Source organism: Bidens hawaiensis, unplaced genomic scaffold (genome assembly GCF_021521415.1).
Source record: "Bidens hawaiensis isolate Kalapana, Puna unplaced genomic scaffold, B.hawaiensis_p1.1 tig00005588_1, whole genome shotgun sequence".
NCBI classification, from domain to species: Eukaryota; Viridiplantae; Streptophyta; class Magnoliopsida; order Asterales; family Asteraceae; genus Bidens; species Bidens hawaiensis.
Window position 1 is genome coordinate 1,339,284 of NW_027491362.1, and position 22,813 is coordinate 1,362,096.

The window sequence follows — 22,813 nt, forward strand, 5'->3', positions numbered from 1 at the left end:
CTCCATCGGTTCCAAAACTTTCAAATACAAGTTAGTTTTTAAGGTCAAAATAGTCATTTCTATAACCACAAAAATGCAAGTCTTTCTTTTAGTAAAGTCTTAACTAATGTTGGTTCAATACATTTACCACAAGGGGAATATTGATGTCAGTCTATATTATTATGTTATTTTACCACTTTGGAGTTTAGACTATTACAGTAAGCCCTTATCATAAACTATGTACAAACATGAGAAATACCCTCTGACTTTTTTCGGTCAAAAACCAAATTAAAAAGAGTATATGTTTGTGCTTGAGCTAAAATATCTAACAAAACATGACAAGAACCAAACACAAAAAGGACATAGCAGATTACAACATTTACCAAAACTAAAAACATTGCATTTATTTTGGGAGGTCAAGAGCAAAACAATTAACAAAATCAATGTATTTACCTTGACAGATTTAGCAGAAGCACTTATTTTGCCCCATGAGACAGCTTCATCGGGATGAGCACCAGAATCACTAGCATCAAATTCCTGGGCAGTGTTGATAAAGACCGCATAATCCGCACCATTACGCATCAAATTTGCATTGCATATGTGATGTTTTGGCAACCCTCCTCCTAAAATAATCATCCCTGTCTTCCTAGGGGTTGCATGCACAGCCTCGCCGTTCATTGCCATGATATCTGTTTAGAAAGGCCAAAGTCAGTGTTAAACCCAAACTTATTACAAATTGACAACCACATGTCCCAAATATGTTATTAAATGTAGACCCCAAATATTTTGACAAATTACAGACTATTGTGTAATTAACTCTAGTAATAATAATATGATTATTACTATTACTATTATTGTTGTTTTATCAGTTCTTTAGTGTTAAATTTTAGAATATGCAGATGAAGATTGATTATTAGAAGAAAATGCAGGAACTGACATGTACTTTGTTTTAAAAGAAAGCAAGAAAATGATGGTTATGTTTCTCCTTTTTTACCTTGCAATATTGTTAAAAATCCATTAAATATTTCCATGATTCCTTTTTTGTCATTGGTGACTTGTGTGTGTGTGTGTGTGTGTGTCTACAGTTTTATACAGTTTTAGTGATAAGATATCATTCCTTTTTCAGTTATATACAGTTTTAGTGATAAGATATCAAAAAAATTGAATCCTGTGCAGAATTTAATTATATAAACTTCGTTTATCAACTAAAAAAGTGTTAGTTTAATCAACAAAATCAAAATGAGAAATCTGCTCACCTTGTTCTACGTCAGCAACAAGACTGGGATAATGAGATAACACGTTTTTAAGAGGCCCATCTTTCGAGCCAGGGTCTCGTGACTCTTGTCGATTGCGATAGTGAAAGGGGTGGTAATATAACATGTCTCCAAGAGACCCATCTGTCAAGCCAGGGCAATAGACAGGAATCTTGTTCTGCAATAAAAAAAGAAATAATATAACATTTAAATTATTTTTCAGTTTTATAATTGAAATGTTCATATCAAAAGATACTTTATACCACATAAATGTAAAAGAATCAATGCTAGAACTTTGAAAGAATAAAAGAGGTTATAATGTTGTAGAATAAAAGGTTAAAATGTGATTACCTTATATGCCCAATATAGATATGAACTCTCGTTATCGATCTTCTCCCCCAAATGCGCTATTACTTTTGATGGTGTCCAAAACACATGCTGTTGAATACAAAGGAAATAAAGTATAATAAGCTTCTATTACACAACTTGTTCAATCTGGAACAATATTGATGAAAGTTCAACATGGATCAAAAGATTCAAAACTAAACTCAAAAGTTACTATTTAATTCCGAAGCATGTATAATACCTGGGTATCAAATTGTTTTTCGTCTTCAAACAGTTTCTGTTGTTCTTCAAACATTTTCTTTTGTTCTTCCAACATTTGGTCAAGTATTGGGAGGACCCAGTCTTGAAACTTACAATAGTTATCATTAGGAATCACCATGTTACCAATCCGATTCAGTCCCTTTGAGTGCAAGTCAGCACCAGGTAGAGAAAAATCACCTCTGTATGTGTTTGCAAAGCATTTTATGAGATCTTCCTCAATGCCACCGGTGGTTGTCACAATCACATCAACCTAGATATAATTAAGCATAAGTTACGAAGAGTCAGCTTAATAATTAAAAACAGTTTGAAGTGGTCACAAAGCCTTAAAATACTAACCATACGATGTTCAGCTAGATACCGAATAATATCTCTAACACCAGACGAAATGATGTTTGAAGTGAATCCTAGGAAGATCTAGCATCTGACAGACTCTCTGCTCTCTGTAAGTCGGGTCCTTTTCCTCCTCACTGCAATCTTCTGCAACTTGATCATGAGAAAGCCTCCATTCTAGCTTTAGTAATTAAACAGGAACTCTCAGTATCATACATATATACCTTAATCAAACTGATCTACTTACCATTTGATTAACGATGTCAATGGCTTCACCAAGATAAGAAACTAGGAAGCCGGTAGAAGGTACGGGATTAAGAATCTGTGACAAGCTAAGCCCTTGGTTGTATTCATAGCCTTTGATTTTACCAAACGTCTCTCTAACAAGTAATGGAAATGGAACTGTGGCATCATAGTGTACCTGATCAAAACAACCAATATAAATGATTACATCGTTGATAAGAGTACAAGTATACTTTATTGATTCCAAAACCTTAAAAAAGCAAGGTTTCTTTCTTGGTCAAAGTAGTCACCTTTATTAAAGTTTCAACAAATGTCTATTAGTCGAATATTTTTACTACTAGAGAAATATTGATATCATTGGTTTGAGTCCACAATATTCTTTTATTTTGTCACAATGGACTAATAGTCAACCCTTTTCGCTAACTATGTCAAAACATAAGAAATGCAATCTTTGTAAGAAACACATTTAAATGAAAACACTTGGTTGGGCAACACCTAAAATATATCACATAACACGACAACAATGTTATACGACCAAAGAGGTCATTTTAGATAGACACTTTACTAAAAGAAATCATTGCGTTTATTTTGGGATATCAAGAGCATAACCAGAAAAAACCCATGCATATACCTTGACAAATTTGTCAGAAGCACGTGTTTTGCCCCATGAGACATCATCGGAACGAGCACTAGAATCTCTACCATCAAATTCCTCGAGAGTGTTGATGATGACTTTAAAATCAGCACCATCACACATCATATTTGCATCTCCTCCTAGAATTATCATTCCTGTCTTCCTAGGGTTTGAATGCAAAGATTCATTGTGCAACATTGCGTGTTCTGTTTAAAAAATTAACAGCTTATTCACACAAAGTCATGACAGTAATAATAATAATAATAACAATAATAATAATTATATATATAGGTTACAGAAGAGTGTAAATAGATCTCAGCCATCTGAATAATTATATATATAAGTAAGTCATCTTCAGTTGTTGTAAGTTTCATTTTTTAATTGTTAAGGCAGTAGCTAGGGAACCACAATACTCTTTTGTTTCTATTTCATTATATATTTCGGTTGATTTTGATATCTTGTACATTTTAGGGATTCTATGGTTTCGTTCAAGAATCTGACCAGGTGCAAGTAATCTCATCTGCCTCTAGTCATTCATGTTATTGAATTAATCTATTTGCTTGATGATAGTTATAAATCTCAATTAGTGCAGTCTAATGCTCAGTCACAACACTTGTCTGCATGATGGTCTTCATCAGTTGATTCAGTTCTGTTCATTTTGGTAGGTAAAATCAATAATTAGCAATTTGTTATCTTTGAATTTATTCATAAGGATATAATTTACTATGCTAAGTTGGATAATCTGTTCTCATCTATGTTAGGCTCTGAGGATGTGAAAACAACTTCTGGAGGGATTAGTAAAAATGTTGATGCTGGGGTGCGTTCTCTAATTTATTGATATAACAAGTATTGCCACATACATGCAACAAAGCACACCATAAGCTGCATTCTTTATACAATAATGCTTTATAATATTGATGCTAAATGACTCTTTTGCTCAAATAATAAGACTCTCGCTCCAATTAACCATCCTACATGCAAACACGCACTTTGGTTCACAATATATCAAACAAACAGCCATTGTAGTCAAAACTCAAACGAACCAACAGGAAATGAGCTGCACCATGGGAGATACTACACTTCAATTTTATGCATTTTCCTTAGGTGGAAAATTCTTATTTCTGCTAGATTTAATTGATATTATGATAAAAGTAGAAATTAGATATCAAGCCATCCAGATGATGTGGTTTTCAAGGTAATTCATGTTTTATATGCTGAGTTGTTAAAACTTAATTGATTTTTTATTTTATTTTTTTGTATATTCATACGGAAATAACATTAAAGAATTTGGAGTACCTTAGCCCACCTATGAGCTGCAATTCCAGGAGGCAAATGCATGGAACTCAGGACCATTGGCCGTTTAGGAGAAATCATAAAAGGAAATGATCATAGACGTTCTCGTAAGTTCATACGGGCTTTTTTTCCAACTTCCATTAGTCTATATATGGATCTTTTGGGTTAGTTTCGGCTTAAACTTGTGACCCTGAGTTGGCTATACGAGTCGTGCCTGGATGAGTTGGATCAACCTGATCAGTTTAACCCATTTAATTTTTAATTTAATTTTAAAGTTATATGTAACAAATCAAACTGTTAAGTAATATATGCCAAGTTTTAAAGCTAAAAAGTAGAATTTACATAAGATTTCATAATTACAGTGTAATTGTTTTATATATTAATTTATATTCTATTGTTTCTAAAATCTAATTTTTAAAATATAAATATCTGAGAATAAAAAATAAAATAATCGGGTCAAACTGCAAATATGCGTGTCATCGGGTTCACATGTTTGACACGATTTTCGGGTTGCGGTTGTGTCAGATTGTACAGTTCAGTCTAAACAAGTTGTTTTTAAAATGTATCATAAAATGTATCAATTTGGTTTGGGTTAAAACGGGTTTGGTCCAAAATGAGTTCAGGTCAAAACAGGTTGTGAACAATATGGACCTGGGTTCAAATTAGTCAGATTAAAATTAAGATATCAAAATGGACCATGGTGATATAGTTTATAAAAATGCAGAAAAACGTTTTTTAAAAGCTTCAAGAACTTTTTATTAACATATTTCAAGACTAAAAAGAGTCTTTTGTGTACATTATTACCAGGTGGATTTATGCCCGAATGACAGTTCTGTGGTTCGTATAATCGTATTCACAAGTACTATTTAAAGAAATTCTCTAAAACAAGGATATTTTTTCTGTTTTATTTTAAATTAATACACTAATTATTGCTAATGCTATTAGAATTGTAGAACGAAAAAGTTTTATCTGCTTGTGGTACTCGATGGTCATATATAAGCCTGGCAAAACAAGCGAGTCAGGTTGGACGGGTTAACGTGTCAAATTGGGTTAGGGTTAAAACAGGTTTGAACATAATGAGTTCGGATCAAAATGAGTTGATTTTAATGTATCTATTATGTTGGGTCAAAACAAGTTGTTTTTCAATCATTGTGTGCAGGGTACATTTGAATCATGTTGGTGGCATGATTTGGGATCACGCTTAGAATAGGAAATCAGTTTCGGTATGAGCTTTGGATGCTATTAACTACAAAGTCCTAAAGGGGTCAGATGATGAATAAGGAGAATAATCGTGAAGTTGGAATTGAATACTATATTGGGTTATAAAGAATGCGAAGATAAGAGTTATATTAAGAGTTGGGCTATAATTATTTTCGCCGAGCTAATCCGGTGTTGGGCTTTTGTTAATAGAGTTGTCAATTTGATTTGTATTGAGTGTGAATTTAGGGTGTATGTGAGATAGATAAGGTATTTTAATTTGTTTAGGATTCCTTTTTAGTAGTTCAGGTTGTTGATTTTACTTGGGGACATGTCCCAAACTGGATTATGTAACCCTTTTCTTTTGTAGCTTTTGATTATAAAATTATAGCTTTCCAGGTTCTTCCCCTTTAGCAAAAAGAGAGTCATTTTCGAGTGAATACAGATTTTATGGGGTTGGATTATCGTGAAAAGGGAAAGTAGATGTATTTATAATAGATTTTAGGCGCTCAATTTTATTCATCTTTCACACAAGATATCAAAAAATTTATCTTTTTCATAAATGAATGAGAGAATCTGCTCACCTTGCATTGAGTCAACAAGAAGACTAGGATTGCGAATGGAATACGAATGTAACGTTTTTCGAAGAGGGCCATTTAAGGCAGTGCAGAAGAAGGCAGGACAATAGACAGGAATATTGTTTTACAAGAAAAAAAAAACAGAAGTCATAGCTTTGTTAAATATTTAAATGAAAAACGATTATGAAAGAAATGTAAAGCACTTGAGATTTGAGTGAAGATGTGAATACCTTATATGCCCAATAAAGAAACGAACTCTCGTTATTGATTTCCTTCCCCAAACGTGCTATAACTCTTGATGGCGTCCATAACAAATGCTGTTGCACAAAGAGGATACAGTATAAATTTCTACTGCACAACTTGCTCAAAGAAGATTATTAATGAAAGTTCAGAAATTCATCAAAACACAACACAAAAGATCCAACTTATCTCATAATACCTTTGTATTTTGTTCTTCCAACATTTTGTCAAGTATCGGGACGATCCAATCTTCAAGGTTATTGTCTCTTTTTGAGTGCAAATCGCCTTTGGATTTGTCTGCAAGATACTTTAAGATTTCTTCCTCAATTCCACCGCTTTTTGTCATGAGCACGTCAACCTCATATTAATAAAAAAAGGTTCTAAAGAATCAGAATGATATCTAAACTACTTAAAGTTGGCTTATGTCTAAAGTCTAAATCATAATAATAATTATAAATTTTCAATTAAAACTTGATTATCATGTGAATTAAAGACTCAAAGTGATACATATGTTCATGGTCATAAAGCCTTCAAATACTAACCAGATTATGTTTAACAAGATGGAGAATATTGTCTCTAACACCAGGGGAAAGGATGTTTGAAGTGAAGCCTAGAAAGATTTTGCATTTGACAGACTCTCTGTAGGTTGGGCTCTTCTCCTCCTCACTGCAATCTTTTGTTGCTTGCACATGAGAAAGCCTCCACTCTATCTTCAATCATCAAATTAAAACTCTCAAAATCATGCAAAATAACTAATTCAATGTTCAAATTCATACACGTTTCCTTTGCCTAATGAATAATCAAGTTCGCTATTAATCTAATCAGTCAGCCAGTTCATCAAATATGTTAAACTAAGTATGATAAGAGTCTGAGATTCACTTACCATTTGTTTCTAATCGTACGCAGCAGGCTCGAAGACCCCTGGTTCTGGAAGGCAAATGAGTCCGAACGCTATGTTGAATGTGCGACCGACACTAGGTAGGTACCTGTGCAGGTGAGGCGTCGGTCGGTCCTAGAAACGGCGGCAGCGGCGCGAGGAGTTAACGACCGAACGCGCTGCAACCTAGGGATCACCAGGCAGCTCTTTCGCTCTATAGGGATCGGGGGGACTGAAGCAGGAATGAGAATAACCTAGTCTCCTTATGATTATGAAGTAAAGCAATGGAAGAGAGGAAACAGGCATAACCGGGAACCATCTACGGCTTGAACACTCCTTCTTGCCTTTCAATCTCGACCTACGCTTGGAGGGAATAGTGGCTTTCTTGTAGTAAATGAATCAGACCAGGCGTGTAACCTCGATAGCATGTGCCCTAGCCACCCAAGCCTATTAGTCGCTTAGATAAAAAAGGAAGCCCTTCGGGAGCTATTCTTTCCCTGATATTGGCAGGACTTACTGGCTGACTTGGCAGCTGCCTTGAAAGCCTATTCCGATGGCGAGCAGTTACGATGGCTCCTTCCTAAATAACGATTTCAATGGCGTCACCAAGATTAGAAGCTTGGATGCCGGTGGGACCTAGGGATTTAAGAATCTGTGAAATGTTAAGCCCTTTGCCGAAATCATAACCTTCAATTTTAATGCCTTCTAAACTCTCCGATTGCTGAAATACCACTGATTTCGATTTCTCAATCAACTCTGCTTCCCTCATTTCTTCAGCTCTGAGCCACCATTTAAGTAATTAGCAACTCATACGCATTCATGTTTCTCATTCAGAAAACAGTGATAAAACTTTCCATAGACATATTACATTATAACATAATAATTGTTTACTTCATTTTAAAAACACTAAGCTCGATATGCTAAAAACTGAAAAAAGATAACACTGTTATTATGTTCAAGGGACATCACCTTTTGGCATTGATATCGCTTGCAGTAGAAGATCCAAGCACATCAGCTAACACGCCTTTATTAATGGAATCTACAAGCTCACCCAAGTTTTTATATTGCGACCTATATTTGCTATCACCACTTTCTACAGCAAAATCATCAATACTGCATACAAAAACACCAGCTACCATAAGCTGTCAAAACATTCAAGTAATAACATGCTAATAATAATATACGCATGTCCACACACAAAGAGATCGAACGAATGAACAATTACTTGATCTCGAGGTGAACCGGATCAGACGAGCCAGAAGCTAAAGCATCAATAAGCAACTGGTTGTTCTGGTTCATAACAAGGCACTTCACAAGTACTTTCTTCGAACTATCGTTAGGAATTGAGTACACAAACGCATAATTGGCTTTAACTTCATTCCAACCGTCGATATCCACTTCGTCTAAACACGTAGAAACGAAACATCAATTCAAATTCCATAACCTAAAATTCTATAATAAGCTTTCTGCCTAATAATTATGTAAAAAATAAATAAAAAAGTTAGAACCGGTACCAGAGAAGGAAGCCGTAATGGCGTCGTCGGAGAACGCAGTGGGACCGGTGGCGTAGAAACTGAAGCCTGCTGCTAGGAAAGTCGAGTGTACGGCAAACGCAATCTTATCAGCTGAGCTCGTAAAATTAGGTTTTGGAGCCCTAATTAGCGCTAATACCGATTGATCAGTGGCCATTGTTTGCTTACAAATCATCAACGGGGAAACTATAAACTAATGAGAATTGGCGGGAAAAGGTTTTAGGCCAGGCGAAGATGGATATGTTATCTGGTGGCTGCAAAGAGAGACAGAGAGTGTGTGTGCGTGAGAGAGGGAGAGATTCGATGGTGTAGGTGGTGGTGGTGGTGGAGGACGGCGGCGACGGGCGACGGTGGTACAGGCGATGTTGGGGGCTGGTGTGAGCCTTGAGAGGCAATATAATATTTATAAAAAAAAAATTTTAACATTAGTTTATACTTCAAGGGGAAAAAAAACCAAAACAAGGGAAATTTCCAAAAGGTATTAAGGTTTTGAACATTTGATCAAAGTTTTCCCAAACTGCCCATCATCGATATATTGTCGGCTTTTCCCTTATTTATTGTTAAGCGATAGAAGTCATATGTCTTTTAAATAAGTTTATGTGTGAGACCAGACTTTATACATGTAGGGTTGACTTAAGATATGTAAGACCGACTTTATATATCGGGCCAATTTTAAGTGTAAAACTTCTAACTTGAGTATTAATATAATTAATATTAGTATTATTTTTGTTGTTCTTTTCTAATTTTTTAAAGTTCATAGTTTTATATATTTATAAATATACCATTGCAGTATGATTATTTTTATCAACACGTCAACAAAGTTTTGCTTAAATCGGAGATATCTAAACGTTTGATATAAATTTGATTCGGCTCGGTATTGAGTAAAACCTATGTTGAAACGTTAATTAAAACAAGCACATCGTAATGATATATTTGAACTTTTATAAAACTATATATTTTAAAAGTTAAGAAAAGAGAAACAAAAATAAGAGTATTGTTAATTATGTTGATTTAAAATATTAACTAGGGTATAGTCCGTGTTACACACGGGTAGAAAAACATGTCAACAAACATAATAAATTTAAACAACAAATTCATGCATAACTAAATTATTGAATAAGTGTTACCTTAGGCCATGGGGTATACTCTAACCCCTACATAGGTTAAAGTGACATGGCACTTTAAAGATGGATTAAACCACTCCCCACTTATGTTAAGTGTGTTAAAATGGTCCATGGGTTATGCTTTTAACGGGTTAAAATGAACAATATGTATTATTTACTAATTGACTTGTTATATTAATTATGTGTTAAATGATTTAAACCATTTCCTTTGGATGACATAGAGTGTAAAAGAAAAAAATAAGTGATGTGGAGCTTATGTGGAATTAAGATGGGTTATAGTATACCCCATGACCTTAAATTTAATCTTCAGATTTCAAAGAGTTTAGAAGATCATCAAAACATAATAAATTTAAGCAACAAATTCATGCATAAATAAATTATTGAATAAGTGTTACCATAAATTTAATCTTCAGCTTTCAAAGAGTTTATATTGATTTAATATTCAAACGAATTCGTCGTCACTTAAGTTTGGAGTTGGTGTTACAATGTTAGAACACTGTTTTTTGATGGACAATTTGAGAAGAAAATATTTTACTAACAAAACCTTTACCTCAATTGATAGAATGACCAATTTGGTAATTATCTCTCAAAACATGGGTGTTCATCGAATCGAATAACGAATTTTCAAGTTAATCGAATCGAATAATTTATTTTTTGATGATATTTGTATTCGATCCGTATTCGTTTAAAAGTTGAATTATTCGATTCGTATTCGTATTACATCCCATATTCGAAATTCGATTATATTTGTATTTGAAACTCGAATTCGAATTGAATTCGAATAAATTTGAATTGATTCAAGTTCACATATATATGTCAAAAACTTCAAAAATCATAATCATCAATGTAAAACACATAAATATAAGTTTAAAGTAGCTACAATATCACATGAAAATAAGTTGAAAATTAAGTATTAGCAAAATTAAGAAATATCAGTATGAGTTATTGGGATTTATTGTTATGTTTTGACATTAAGGATTTGACCCAAATTAATAAATTATATATATATTATATAATTTGAATTCGAATTTCAATCGAATAGAATAAAATATCATGAATTCGTATTCGATTCGTATTGGATTTCCATACTCGAATACGAATCGAATCGAATTCGAATATTTTGAAATCGAATTCGAATCCTCATATTCGAATTCGAATCGAGTCGAATTTCAAATATTTCGAATTTGAATCAAATTTTGAACACCCTTATCCCAAAATAACCCTTCATACATTGGTGAAAAAAAAACTATACCCTTTAGTTAACAATGAAAACAACAAAGTTATCAATTTGGACGTGATTGACAAGAAATAGGAAACCTCAATGGTTCATATGTAAAAAAAAACAAAACAAAACACTTTTGGGACGGAATTCGAATTACTAACCAAACCTCATAGATGATTTTGATACTTTACTCTTTGTATACTCGAAATCAAGGCGTGTCCTATGTTTGCCACATGTAGGGTTATATGCGAGATATAAAATACAAACAAGAGAGTCTATGCAGCATATGATATACAAATCGGAGAAGACAAAAATCCTTTATATGCCACATATAGTGTGATATGCGGCATATAGAAGTTTTTTTTATAAATTATTTTTTTCTTAAAACAAATACATAAAAATACTAATTAATATTTTTGAAAATAAATAACTAAAAATAGTAATTAATAAATAAATAATTAAAATAATAATTAATCTTTTTTTATTAATAATGTTTATGTCGGGGCTGGCACGTCGAGCACCACATTTTGATGATTAGGTTGAGCACCACATTTTGATGATTAGGTTGACACGTTGGGCACCACATTTCAACAGCAGCTTCGACCCGACGAACAAAACACGGTCTGACTCGACGAAAAAAAGGTCTTACATGTTCCATCTTTACAACGAGGTATTAGGGTGACCGTCAAGTCAAGACTTCACGCTTAACATTTTTCATTTTGCGGGTCTTAACGAAGTGCGTAAATACACACTAGTGACATGATAACCACACACCACTTACATATCATACAGAATCGTATAATCACATATGATGTATCCATGACGATAACGAGTCATACACATGCCGTATACCTAGAAATAATGAATTTTCTAAAATAGTATAAAACATTATAACGACAAATCACGCGTTCCATAATATTATAAGCACCGCGAGGCACGAGACAACTCATGCCCGTGACAAAGGCCTCAAAAATATCATTTAAGTGATGACTTGACGGATATATTGTTAATTGCTTGACCAAAACGAAAAAGCAGAGTGTGACGTGCCCATACTTGACAGCCATATAAAAACCCAAACCAAAGGGATCTTCTTCTTCTGCTCTGATAGAAATTGAAACTGTAATTGTGCGTGAAATAAATTAATTAGTGATGGATTTGTTACCGGCAGAGACGTCATCTGAGATATTGAAGAAGCACAGATTTAGGTCACTCAAAACGGTGGACTTAAATTACGAACAACTGCTTTCGGACGTTCCCTACGGAGCGGACTACGGCAAGCTCGACAACGGACTCAATTACTACGTCCGATTGAATTCCAAACCTAAAATGAGAGCCGCGCTCGCACTCGCCGTCAAAGTCGGGTAAATTATTATTAACATTATTATTCGCATTACTTGTTATATCTTAATTTTGTTAATTGGCCAATTGTAGTGTAGAATTGTGAGGTTTCTGCATAATTTGGTGCATATCTGATTGATTTACTTATTGTATTAGTTTCAATTTGTTTCCAGTAATATTAGTTATAATAATTGTAACATAGCATCTGCGTTTATCAGAACTAAGTACTGATTATATACCTTAAGGGGGTGTTTGGTAGAGAGATTTGAGGGTGGAGAATTAGGTTTCTCTTGTTTGGGAGAATTAGGCGGAGAATTGGGCGGAGAATTGGTTTTCTCTGAGAATTGGGTGTAGGCAAAAAGTAGAGAAATCCAATTCTCTCCATTTGGAAGAGAAATGGAATTCTCTCTGCTTCTAAATCGCGTCTCTGCTCTACTCCGTTCGCGTATGATGATGATGATGCTCCGACCGGCGATGGTGATGATGATGCCGACGTCCGGCACGGCGGCCGACGCCGCAGCCACGTCCGTTCGCGTCTCTGAGCCAAAACGAAACCCTAAATCGCGAGGCGGTGTTGTGAGGCGGAACCCTAAATCGCGGTGTTGATGTTGCGCGGCGATGATGATGACGCTCTACTCCGTTCGCGGTGTTGCGACGCGTCTCTGAGCCACCATTTCTCCACCATGATGATGCCGAGGCAGAACCCTAATCACGTCTCTGCTCCCGTTTCTCCACCCATTTCTCTATTGTACCAAACAAAGGAAATGATTGTCAATTCTCCACCCATTTCTATTTCTCTCCAATTCCATTTCTCTCCCATTTCTATTTCCATTTCTTCCCATTCTTTTTCTCTGTACCAAACACCCCCTAAGTGATTTACTTATTGTATTAGTTTCAATTTGTTTCCAGTAATATTAGTTATAATAATTGTAACATAGCATCTGCGTTTATCAGAACTAAGTACTGATTATATACCTTAAGTGATTTACTTATTGTATTAGTTTCAATTTGTTTCCAGTAATATTAGTTATAATAATTGTAACATAGCATCTGCGTTTATCAGAACTAAGTACTGATTATATACCTTAATTTCACTAGCAATTTGTGTTTTTCTCTTAGTTAAGTATAAGTTACTAATGTGGATTTTCAAGGGAATAAGGATGCAGCATAATGTTATTATTTAACTTTTGGTTTCAGTTTGTATCTTATAAGATTTGGTTATGCATTTGCTGAAATTGTTATACCTGCAAGCCTATTTCATATAGTTATGCAGTTTGTATCTTCTTTTGTAGCCTAAAAGTTGCGTTTTGACTTTTTTTTTTGGTGTCTATCGTGTAAGATTTCGTTGTTGATTTTCTCTGGTGAATGATTCAGTTAAAGGCCTTATTCTACCATAGCTTTTTATGCATTTGAAAACAATGTTGTTAGTTGCTGTTTAAGTTACAAGTAAACTGTGATAATTTAATGCGTTGGTTGGAAAAGTGTGAGGATGACAGTTAGCAGACTAGCTGCTTTGGTTGATGGACAGTAGCTGTCAAATAAATGGTCAAAAGTATGGAAAATTTTAAAGGCATCTAAATAGGGAAAAGATGCATGTCACATGCACTTATAATTTATGGCTTGAAAAAAAAGGCTGTTCTTAGCTGCTTTAGTCTAAACTCTGTATATAGCTATGACTTGATAGATTCTCAACACATTATCACCTACAGTGATTAGGCTATTTAAAGAAACAGAATATGAACTGCTACAAAAATCAAATGATGCTGGTTGACATATTACTTTATTGCGTGTTGGAAATCAGGCCCCAAAATCAAACACAAACCACATGATATGAACAAACTCGTTTAACTCCTATTATTATTATTATGAAAAATAATGTTTATTAGTGTCATGGCATATTAAACTTCTCTTCGGCGTCACATCCAACATGAAGTGTTAAAATTAGCACTAATTATTAATTTTTTATGTATTGGTTATCAACTTGATTTAGATCGTCCACATCATGATTTCTTATTAGATTTTTTTTTAATAACCGATTATCTTAATACAATGACAGTTCAGTTTTGGAAGAGGAAGAAGAACGAGGAGTTGCCCACATTGTTGAACATCTTGCTTTCAGTGCCACTAAGAAATACACAAATCATGATATTGTCAAATTTCTTGAAAGCATTGGAGCTGAGTTTGGTGCTTGTCAGAATGCAGTTACATCAGCTGATGAGACAGTTTATGAGTTGTTTGTTCCTGTTGACAAACCTGAGCTCTTATCTCAAGCTATTTCAGTCTTGGCAGAGTTTAGTTCTGAGGTAAGATATTAGACTATATGTACTTTACAATATTATACTCGACTAGAGGGTATAACATTTTACTCTATTTGTATCTTCTATCTGCAACTCTAGTCTTTACAATAATACAAACATATACAAATCTTTGGTTGATTATAAGAATACATATATGTGATTTAGATTATTAAATCATTGTTCTTGTTTTTCAGTGCCTCATTTTTCACTGTGTGCAGATTCGAGTATCAGCAGAGGATTTGGAAAAGGAAAGAGGTGCTGTTATGGAAGAGTATAGAGCAAACAGAAACGCCAATGGCAGGTTGCAGGATGCACATTGGCTTTTGATGATGGAAGGCTCAAAGGTCTGTACTATTAACTGAAGAAGTCTTTTAATCTTTTTCTATTTTTAATAATCTGCAATGAGATTACACAACCACATATTCATCTTTTTCCTCACATTATTTATCACTAATTTGATGTTTAAAATGATGGACAAACCTCACAGTGGTATGCACTAAAGCACTTTCGGCAATAGCTTCTCATAATCTCATGGGCTCAGATATACTTTAAAATATTGAGATGCACACATATGTATGTAGACAGATTAATAGATTTTTTCATGTATGAGCATTTTTCCTGCCATCTCTTATAGAGCTAATATACTTTATAGACATGCTTGTTACTGCTGGGAGTTTTAGTATTTTTTTCATTATATGGTAGTAAATTAGTAATTGGTCATAGTTACATGTATTTCTTGCTCCAAGTGCTGTTTTAGGTTCATTATACATTTTTAAATTTATCAATTGCAGTATGCTGAGCGCTTACCAATTGGATTGGAGAAAGTGATCCGGACAGTTTCTCCTGAGATTGTAAAACGATTCTACAAAAAATGGTACCATTTGCAGAACATGGCTGTTATTGCTGTTGGAGACTTTTCTGATACGAAGGTCAGAATAATATAAATGCTTGCCTACAATTATCGCCATATGATATCAACAGTTAATCCCTTTCTCTCTTTCTTTCTAGCAGAGTGTTGTTGAATTAATAAAGACCCACTTTGGTAGTAAAGTTTCAGCCACTAATGACCTGGATATACCTAGATTTCTAGTCCCATCTCACGAGGAGCCTCGTATTTCATGTTTTGTGGAATCTGAAGCTGCTGGGGTTAGTGTTCTACAGTCTCCAATGTAATAAATCTGTATATAGCTAATATAGATTATGGTTATTGGTGTATGAGTAGCACCATTTTATGTAAACATAATTCCTTGTTCTACTTGTTGCAGTCAGCAGTCATGATCAGCTGCAAATCACCAGTAACTGAACTAAGAACCGTAAAGGATTACAGGGATTTACTTGTTGAAGCCATGTTTTATCACGCAATGAACCAACGGTTCTTTAAAATATCACGCAAGAAGGACCCACCTTACTTTTCATGCTCTGTTGCTGCAGATGTTGTTGTTCAGCCAATTAAGGCCTTTATAATGACTTCATCTTGTAAAGAAAAAGGAACTCTTATTGCCTTGGAATCAATGCTAACAGAGGTTTGATTTTCATTTTCATCTTCAAGTGTCTTTTCACTAGTGTTTTTTTTCCTTCTTTTTGATTCACTGATGTATTTTCTTTCAGATTGCCAGGGTTCGGTTACATGGCTTTTCTGAGCGGGAAATATCTGTTGCGCGTGCAACTATGATGTCTGAAATTGAATCTGCTTATTTGGAGCGTGACCAAGTGCAATCAACCAGTTTACGGGAGGAATACCTACATGTATTTCAGCAGTACCTTTGAATCATTATCTTCATATTTGGTTATCTTTTTCCATTGTCTAATTCTTGTCTTCTACTTTTTAGCATTTTCTTCGTAAGGAACCTGTTGTTGGGATTGAGTACGAGGCACAGCTTCAGAAAACTATATTACCTCGTAAGTTGTTAAATGTCATTAATTTCTGGTTTTGAATGTTCTTGCTATATAGTTGTAGAGATTAGTAAAAAATGATGGCTTTACTTTATTACTTTTTGATGTTGTAGATATATCTGCATCTGAAGTATCCAAATATTTAGAGAATTTTCATACTACACACAGTTGTGTTATAAAGGCAATCGAGCCTCGAGCTGCTGCAACGGTGGACAATCTCAAAAGTGTTGTGTTAAAGATAAATCCACTAGAAGAAGATGGCAGTATTTCTCCTTGGGATGAAGATCATATTCCTGAAGAGATTGTTACTTTAAAGCCAAACCCTGGGTATTCATGCAGAATACGTCTTAATTTATTTGCTAAGCGCTTGGTTCAGGTCGATGTTTGTCTGTCATTAATGATATTTTATGGTAACTTAACATCCTCCATCTTTTTCCTGTTGCAGGAATGTAGTGGAAGAGTCTGAATATCCTAATATTGGAGCAACTGAGCTGATCCTGTCAAATGGCATGCGTGTCTGCTATAAGTGCACAGACTTCCTTGAAGACCAGGTCTGTTTTCATGCTCCCAATATTAGTTGTAAGACTTACTATCTGCACATTTGTTATTAATTGAGACAGTGAATACATTATACTTTTGAACCACGTCGGTAGTCTTAGATTTTTCTTTCTTAAGGTACTACATGTTGGTACTTTGTATTAGCTGGATGCTATTTGTTATTACTCCGTTCAAGTGACATATATTGGTCAGTTGTGACATGTTTGTTATGTTTACTTTTGTTGATGGACTGGCACCTGTATTTAGCTCTTTAAAATTAACCAACCATATATAACCAGATCTTAACGATATGATAGTTAATAACAATTGTATATAGTCATGTTCATTTGTATGATAGTTTTCAACATTTTCAAAAAGTTATATCCAGTGCTTCAGTGCTTATAAAGTTGTTTTGTGATTTGCCTCTTGCTACTAGAGTATTGTGATCACTTGTTTCAAATATAGGACAATGACTAGTGTTGATCTTAAGCTCTTTATGAAAGTTATATCCATAAAATATGCATCAACTATTAAATCTCTGCTTTCTGAAACACTCACACATTTTAGCTTCAAATTAGATTTACATCACTGATTAACATGTTAGACTGCCTTCATTCATGATGGTGTTTATGTGATTGATTTGTTCGATTTGAACAGGTTTTATTTACAGGATACGCATATGGCGGTTTATCTGAACTTCCAGAAAGTGAATACATCTCATGTTCAATGGGATCCACCATTGCTGGAGAAATTGGTGTATTCGGTTATAGACCATCAATACTGATGGATATGCTTGCTGGTAAGAGAGCTGAAATTGGTACAAAGCTTGGAGCATACATGCGGACTTTCTATGGTGATTGCTCACCGACAGACTTGGAAACTGCTTTGGAGGTTTGTTATAATAATCACAAATGCTACTAGTTAATGAATTCTCCTGTTATAATAAGATCATCATTATAAAAAAAAATTATTAACCTTTTCTTTATGCTTCCTGCCAGCTGGTCTACCAACTTTTTGCAACAGAAGTAATACCGGGTGAAGAAGACATAAAAATTGTGATGCAAATGTCAGAAGAGTCTGTTAATGCTCAGGAAAGAGACCCATATGCAGTCTTTGCAAATCGTGTGAGGGAGCTTAATTATGGGAATTCTTACTTTTTCAGAGTAAGTTTTAGTTTTTATTTAAGTTATGGTTTGTCAAGTACATCTAATGATTCTTTCTTTTCCCACAGCCAACAAGAATTAGTGACCTTCGAAAAGTCGACCCGTTTAAAGCCTGTGAATATTTCAACAAATGTTTCAAGGACCCTTCAACATTCAGTGTTGTGATAGTTGGGAATATTGATCCTACTATTGCAAGACCATTGATATTACAATATTTGGTAAGTTGAAATGTTGGATAACATTTTTATTCTTTACTTAGAACATATGATTATGTCAATGTGAATGTTTTCTGGACTTCTTATGCAGGGTGGAATTCCAAGACCATCTGAACCAATTCTAAAATACAACCGTGATGACCTCAAAGGCTTGCCATTTACTTTCCCCACTACCATAATTAGGTTTTTTTCTTCTAAAAATATGCACTCGTAATGTTTATTTTTCCCCTTTAATAACAACAAAATGTTAATTTAGTGTATGGTTTTGTTTGTAGAGAAGTTGTTCGTAGCCCCATGGTGGAAGCACAGTGTTCTGTCCAGTTATGCTTCCCTGTCGAGTTAAAGAATGAGAAAATGGTACTTGCCTTATTTACCTTTTATTAGATATTGTGGCGATTTTGACCCATTTGTTTACGACGAGTCGATTTTGGTTATGCTTATATGGGTCCAACGGGTGACATTAAAGAGAAACTTAAAAGAAAACAGGCCAAATAGGTTAAATGACATAAAAGAAAGCTAGCGTGTATTTTTAATGCACAAAAGTATTTACATCATTTATTACATTAAGTTATACACGCCCTGCTTGCGGTGCGCGCATATAATGTATATATGTGTGAACCCTCGGGTGGGCAAAAGTAAAATTGCACTAATTTTGACGTTATTTTACTAATCTCGTGAAAATAACGTTAAAAGTGGCGGAAGGTTAATCAGGCATCATGTGGTGGCGTTGATAGCCGAAAGACAAGGGCACATGCACCGATCAGCCGGTGTCCCGATGATTGAGTGCTATGTGCCTTATGTCCAAGGCTTGATGCAAAACTACTATCGAGCCGGGGGTCTCACCGGAAGCAGCCTCTCTATCCCTATGGGATAGAGGTAAGGCTGTCTACATCTTACCCTCCTCAGACCCTACCATAGCATTGCTATTGGTGGGATATACTGAGTACGATGATGATGATGATGATTACATTAAGTTATAAAATTACTTGAAATAATGCACTTTTGTAAAATTATATTTGACAATTAACACACTAGTTATAAGTAAAAAAAATCAAAAAATTTGGACAAAAGTGTTTTAGGTCAACCCAACCTAACCTGATCTGGTCCAAAACTTACCTGTTTTGATTTTAGACTCGTTACCCAACGGTTTGACCCACCCACTTTACACCTTACTTCTGACTTCTGTTGTTAAATGTTGTGATATCATTTTCCATGATAGATGGAGGACGTTCACTTCATTGGGTTTTTGAGCAAACTCATAGAAGCAAAAATAATTCAGGTTCTCCGTTTCAAACATGGACAGGTTTGTGCCTATGATTCATTTGTAATATTCCTTGGCCATAGTCAAATTAATTCCATAGATTGATTTCTGCTATGATGCCTGGCTACCAGATATACTCAGCTGGTGTTTCTGTTTTTCTTGGTGGTAACAAACCTTCACGTGTTGGTAATGCTCGTGGTGATATTAGTGTGAACTTTTCTTGCGATCCAGACGTCGCTCAAGCACTGGTATGTTTGTTGACATCTAGGTTGCTAAAAATCATTGTGATTTTTTTTAAGATGCTGCAAATTTTTCTGCAGGTTGATCTTTCTTTAGATGAGATACTACGCCTTCAAGAGGAAGGGCCCTCGGATTCGGATATTTCAACAGTACTTGAGATTGAACAGCGAGCCCATGAAAACGGATTACAGGTGATTCTAATTCAAATTGCTGCTACTGATACTATCTTCATTTCACAAGAAGAAATGGCAGAACTGTTTTTGGTCAACTGGATTTACCTTTGACTTGAATAGAAGATATCATTATGACATTTACATTAAACCTAACAAAAACCACAAGCAAACTTGATGTTTTTCATCTTCTAAAAGTAGATTAAAAGGAAAACAAGAGGATGACAAACTAGGTTATTAGTAGATGTGCCAGTTTTAACCCATTATAAACAGATGAGTCGAGCTGGGAAATATTCTATTTGTAATGAATCAATTGGGTTAAGGTTAAAGATCAACCTAAAAAGGATATGGATCTCGTGTGTCAAAACAGATTGGAAGTCATCTCAAATGCATAGATTTTTTAGTATGCTTTATTGTAAAATGTGTAGATTAAAATTATACAAAATTACAGTTCTAAACTTGTATAATCATATTTAACATGTTATATATTTGTACAATTGATAATAATTATAATAATAATAATAATAATAATAATAATAATAAGACGATGTTTGCCCTGCCCAACCAACCCTGACATGTACTAAATTGTATGCAATCTGGCCCGCCCATTTTGCCACCCCTATATTATCAATTTTAAACCTAAGCAGTCATGGGTTCTAGAACTTTTGCTTGTTTCCTCAAGTACAGAAAATCACTTTCCTATTATGGTTGTGAAAACTGAATATTTGCATTGCTAATAATGTGTTTGTTCAGGAGAACTATTGGTGGCTTGATCGGATATTGCACAGTTATCAATCTAGGATCTATTCTGGGGATGTTGGTGCCTCTTTTGCTGTGAGTTTGTGTTTACACTGTCTAATCACTGTTGCTTATCGCTTGAAATATTTTGTTTGTTTCTTGTTTATCTAATTTGAAACAAGCCTGCATTTTTATCGCTGAAATGTTCCACAAGTTCATTGCTTGCTACTTGCTAAAAAGTGACAAGTTGTCATTTTGAACTTAAATGTTTAGATAAAATGAATTTGCTTATGACTTATTGCAATTTATCGAATTGCAGTTGACACTTAAATGATTAATCTGTATGAATTTACTTCATAAGGTTTATATTTTCTAGTTTTAAGCCTGGTTGGTTGAGGAATGTGTTCTCGCATGACTGCATGTGTCTTGTTTTGAATGAATTTTCATTACAAGTTCCCGAAAGATATTGCATGCATATTACAGATTCAACTTTTCATATTCGAATATAACATAAAGTTGCAATTATATATCCAGTGTCTGGCATAATAATTTGTTAAACAAGTTCCGTCCTGTTTTGGGTAGTTTGAAATCAAGATTTTATACTAATAATTAGTGATATTTTGTTATGCAGGTTCAAGATGTCAGTCGGTCAGATGTTAGGAAAATCTTAACACCATCAACAGCTCAGCAAGCACTGCAGAAGACTTTACCCTTCCCTTGCAAAAGACAGTACACAGTAGTAATTTTGATGCCTCAGGATTCTCGTTTTCCATTGCTAAAGTCAATCGTCTCCAATGCAAAGGTCAGTTATAAAATGTTACCATACTAACTATGTTACGTGTCTATAGACCAAGTTTTATTAAACTTCGTATGCAGTCATTCGGTTTTTTAATCTATTAATAATGTAGAACTAGAAGGGGAAATTTAAACCTATTTAATTTGAGGTTATTTTTATCGTAAAAATGAAAAGATATTTTAGCTAAGGAAATCTATAAGCTAAAAAAAAATATTGGCTTAATACGGTAGCAAGCTTAAAATATCAGAAAATGCCTCTTGGTGGGCTGAATTGTGGCTCCATTTATTTAAACTTTATTAACAAGCAATTCATTTTGCGGTTGCAGGTTCAATTTGGATTTGCTGGTCTGATTGTTTTGGCTTTCTGCATCTGGAGATATTCACGAACTTCATCAAAATCATGAGTCAGTTTTTGAGTGCTTGCTCGAACCTAGAAATTTTGAACATTAATTGGCCACATCTGGAAATTAGATAAAAGATACTTGGCAGACTTCTAGAGGTGAACTTGTCACTAGATTTATGAAAAAAAAATGTTTTAGTGAATGTTTTAGTGTTTATTTACTATATTCAAATCCCATGGTGCTAGGAGATTATTCAAATCCCGAGACTTGAAGCTATTGTTTGCTGATTTTGTTATTTGATGCTTATAAACTTTATTCATCGTCATCACTTCAAATACAATGCAGCCTGATTGTTCATCACCACAAAGCTAATCGATTGTGGTTCAGGACCGAGCTCCGGCTGTGACCAGTCTTAAGCCTCTTACACTCAAGGGGTTTCCTAAATAGTTTTGGGTCAGGCAATCAGGCTTCAAAACGGCTGTGCGCTTGAACCTGGACCAGTTAGGTAATCTCTGCTTGCATTTACTTCGTGCATCTCCAACACTTAATTTGTATGGCCTTCAGCTTTTATACCATTGACCATTTGACACATGGTTTTGTATAATGTTATCTAGTATAGTATAAGAACTAGTTAGTTTGGTCTATATATTCTACTGACTTAATTACTAAGACCGCACGTAGCTATGAACGGAACCCCAAGTGCAGCTACCCCTTAAC

General features: G+C 34.6%; 1 protein-coding gene and 1 pseudogene across 2 annotated transcripts; one reads left to right on the forward strand and one right to left on the reverse strand.

The window, feature by feature from the left end:
• Window positions 1-234: 234 nt before the first annotated feature.
• On the reverse strand, window positions 235-9,081 carry LOC143630250 (uncharacterized; annotated as a pseudogene). The gene is made up of 15 exons (XR_013153134.1): window positions 8,745-9,081; window positions 8,456-8,633; window positions 8,200-8,343; window positions 7,799-8,009; window positions 6,896-7,063; window positions 6,553-6,711; window positions 6,346-6,430; window positions 6,120-6,239; window positions 3,043-3,251; window positions 2,416-2,589; window positions 2,175-2,349; window positions 1,819-2,088; window positions 1,584-1,670; window positions 1,236-1,410; window positions 235-668 (listed from the first exon to the last, which is right to left on the reverse strand). The product of XR_013153134.1 is annotated as an uncharacterized LOC143630250 (transcript).
• Window positions 9,082-12,118: 3,037 nt separating this feature from the next.
• LOC143630251 (zinc protease PQQL-like) lies at window positions 12,119-22,420 on the forward strand. The gene is made up of 21 exons (XM_077099319.1): window positions 12,119-12,469; window positions 14,503-14,749; window positions 14,962-15,087; window positions 15,535-15,672; window positions 15,755-15,889; window positions 16,009-16,266; window positions 16,352-16,489; window positions 16,573-16,642; window positions 16,750-16,963; window positions 17,082-17,187; window positions 17,831-18,064; window positions 18,172-18,336; window positions 18,405-18,554; window positions 18,643-18,734; window positions 18,827-18,908; window positions 19,771-19,854; window positions 19,944-20,060; window positions 20,133-20,243; window positions 20,976-21,056; window positions 21,592-21,762; window positions 22,082-22,420. The coding sequence occupies exons 1-21, from the start codon at window positions 12,258-12,260 to the stop codon at window positions 22,157-22,159; spliced, it is 3,009 nt and encodes a 1,002-aa protein (XP_076955434.1). The 5' UTR covers window positions 12,119-12,257; the 3' UTR covers window positions 22,160-22,420.
• Window positions 22,421-22,813: the final 393 nt, after the last annotated feature.

Bases quoted from the DNA above. Each gene is read 5' to 3' on its own strand.
- LOC143630251 (XM_077099319.1), top strand. From the start codon at position 12,258: ATGGATTTGTTACCGGCAGAGACGTCATCTGAGATATTGAAGAAGCAC. The intron at 14,750-14,961 runs GTAAGATATTAG...CACTGTGTGCAG, and splicing joins TGGCAGAGTTTAGTTCTGAG to ATTCGAGTATCAGCAGAGGA. The intron at 18,065-18,171 runs GTTTGTTATAAT...GCTTCCTGCCAG, and splicing joins ACTTGGAAACTGCTTTGGAG to CTGGTCTACCAACTTTTTGC.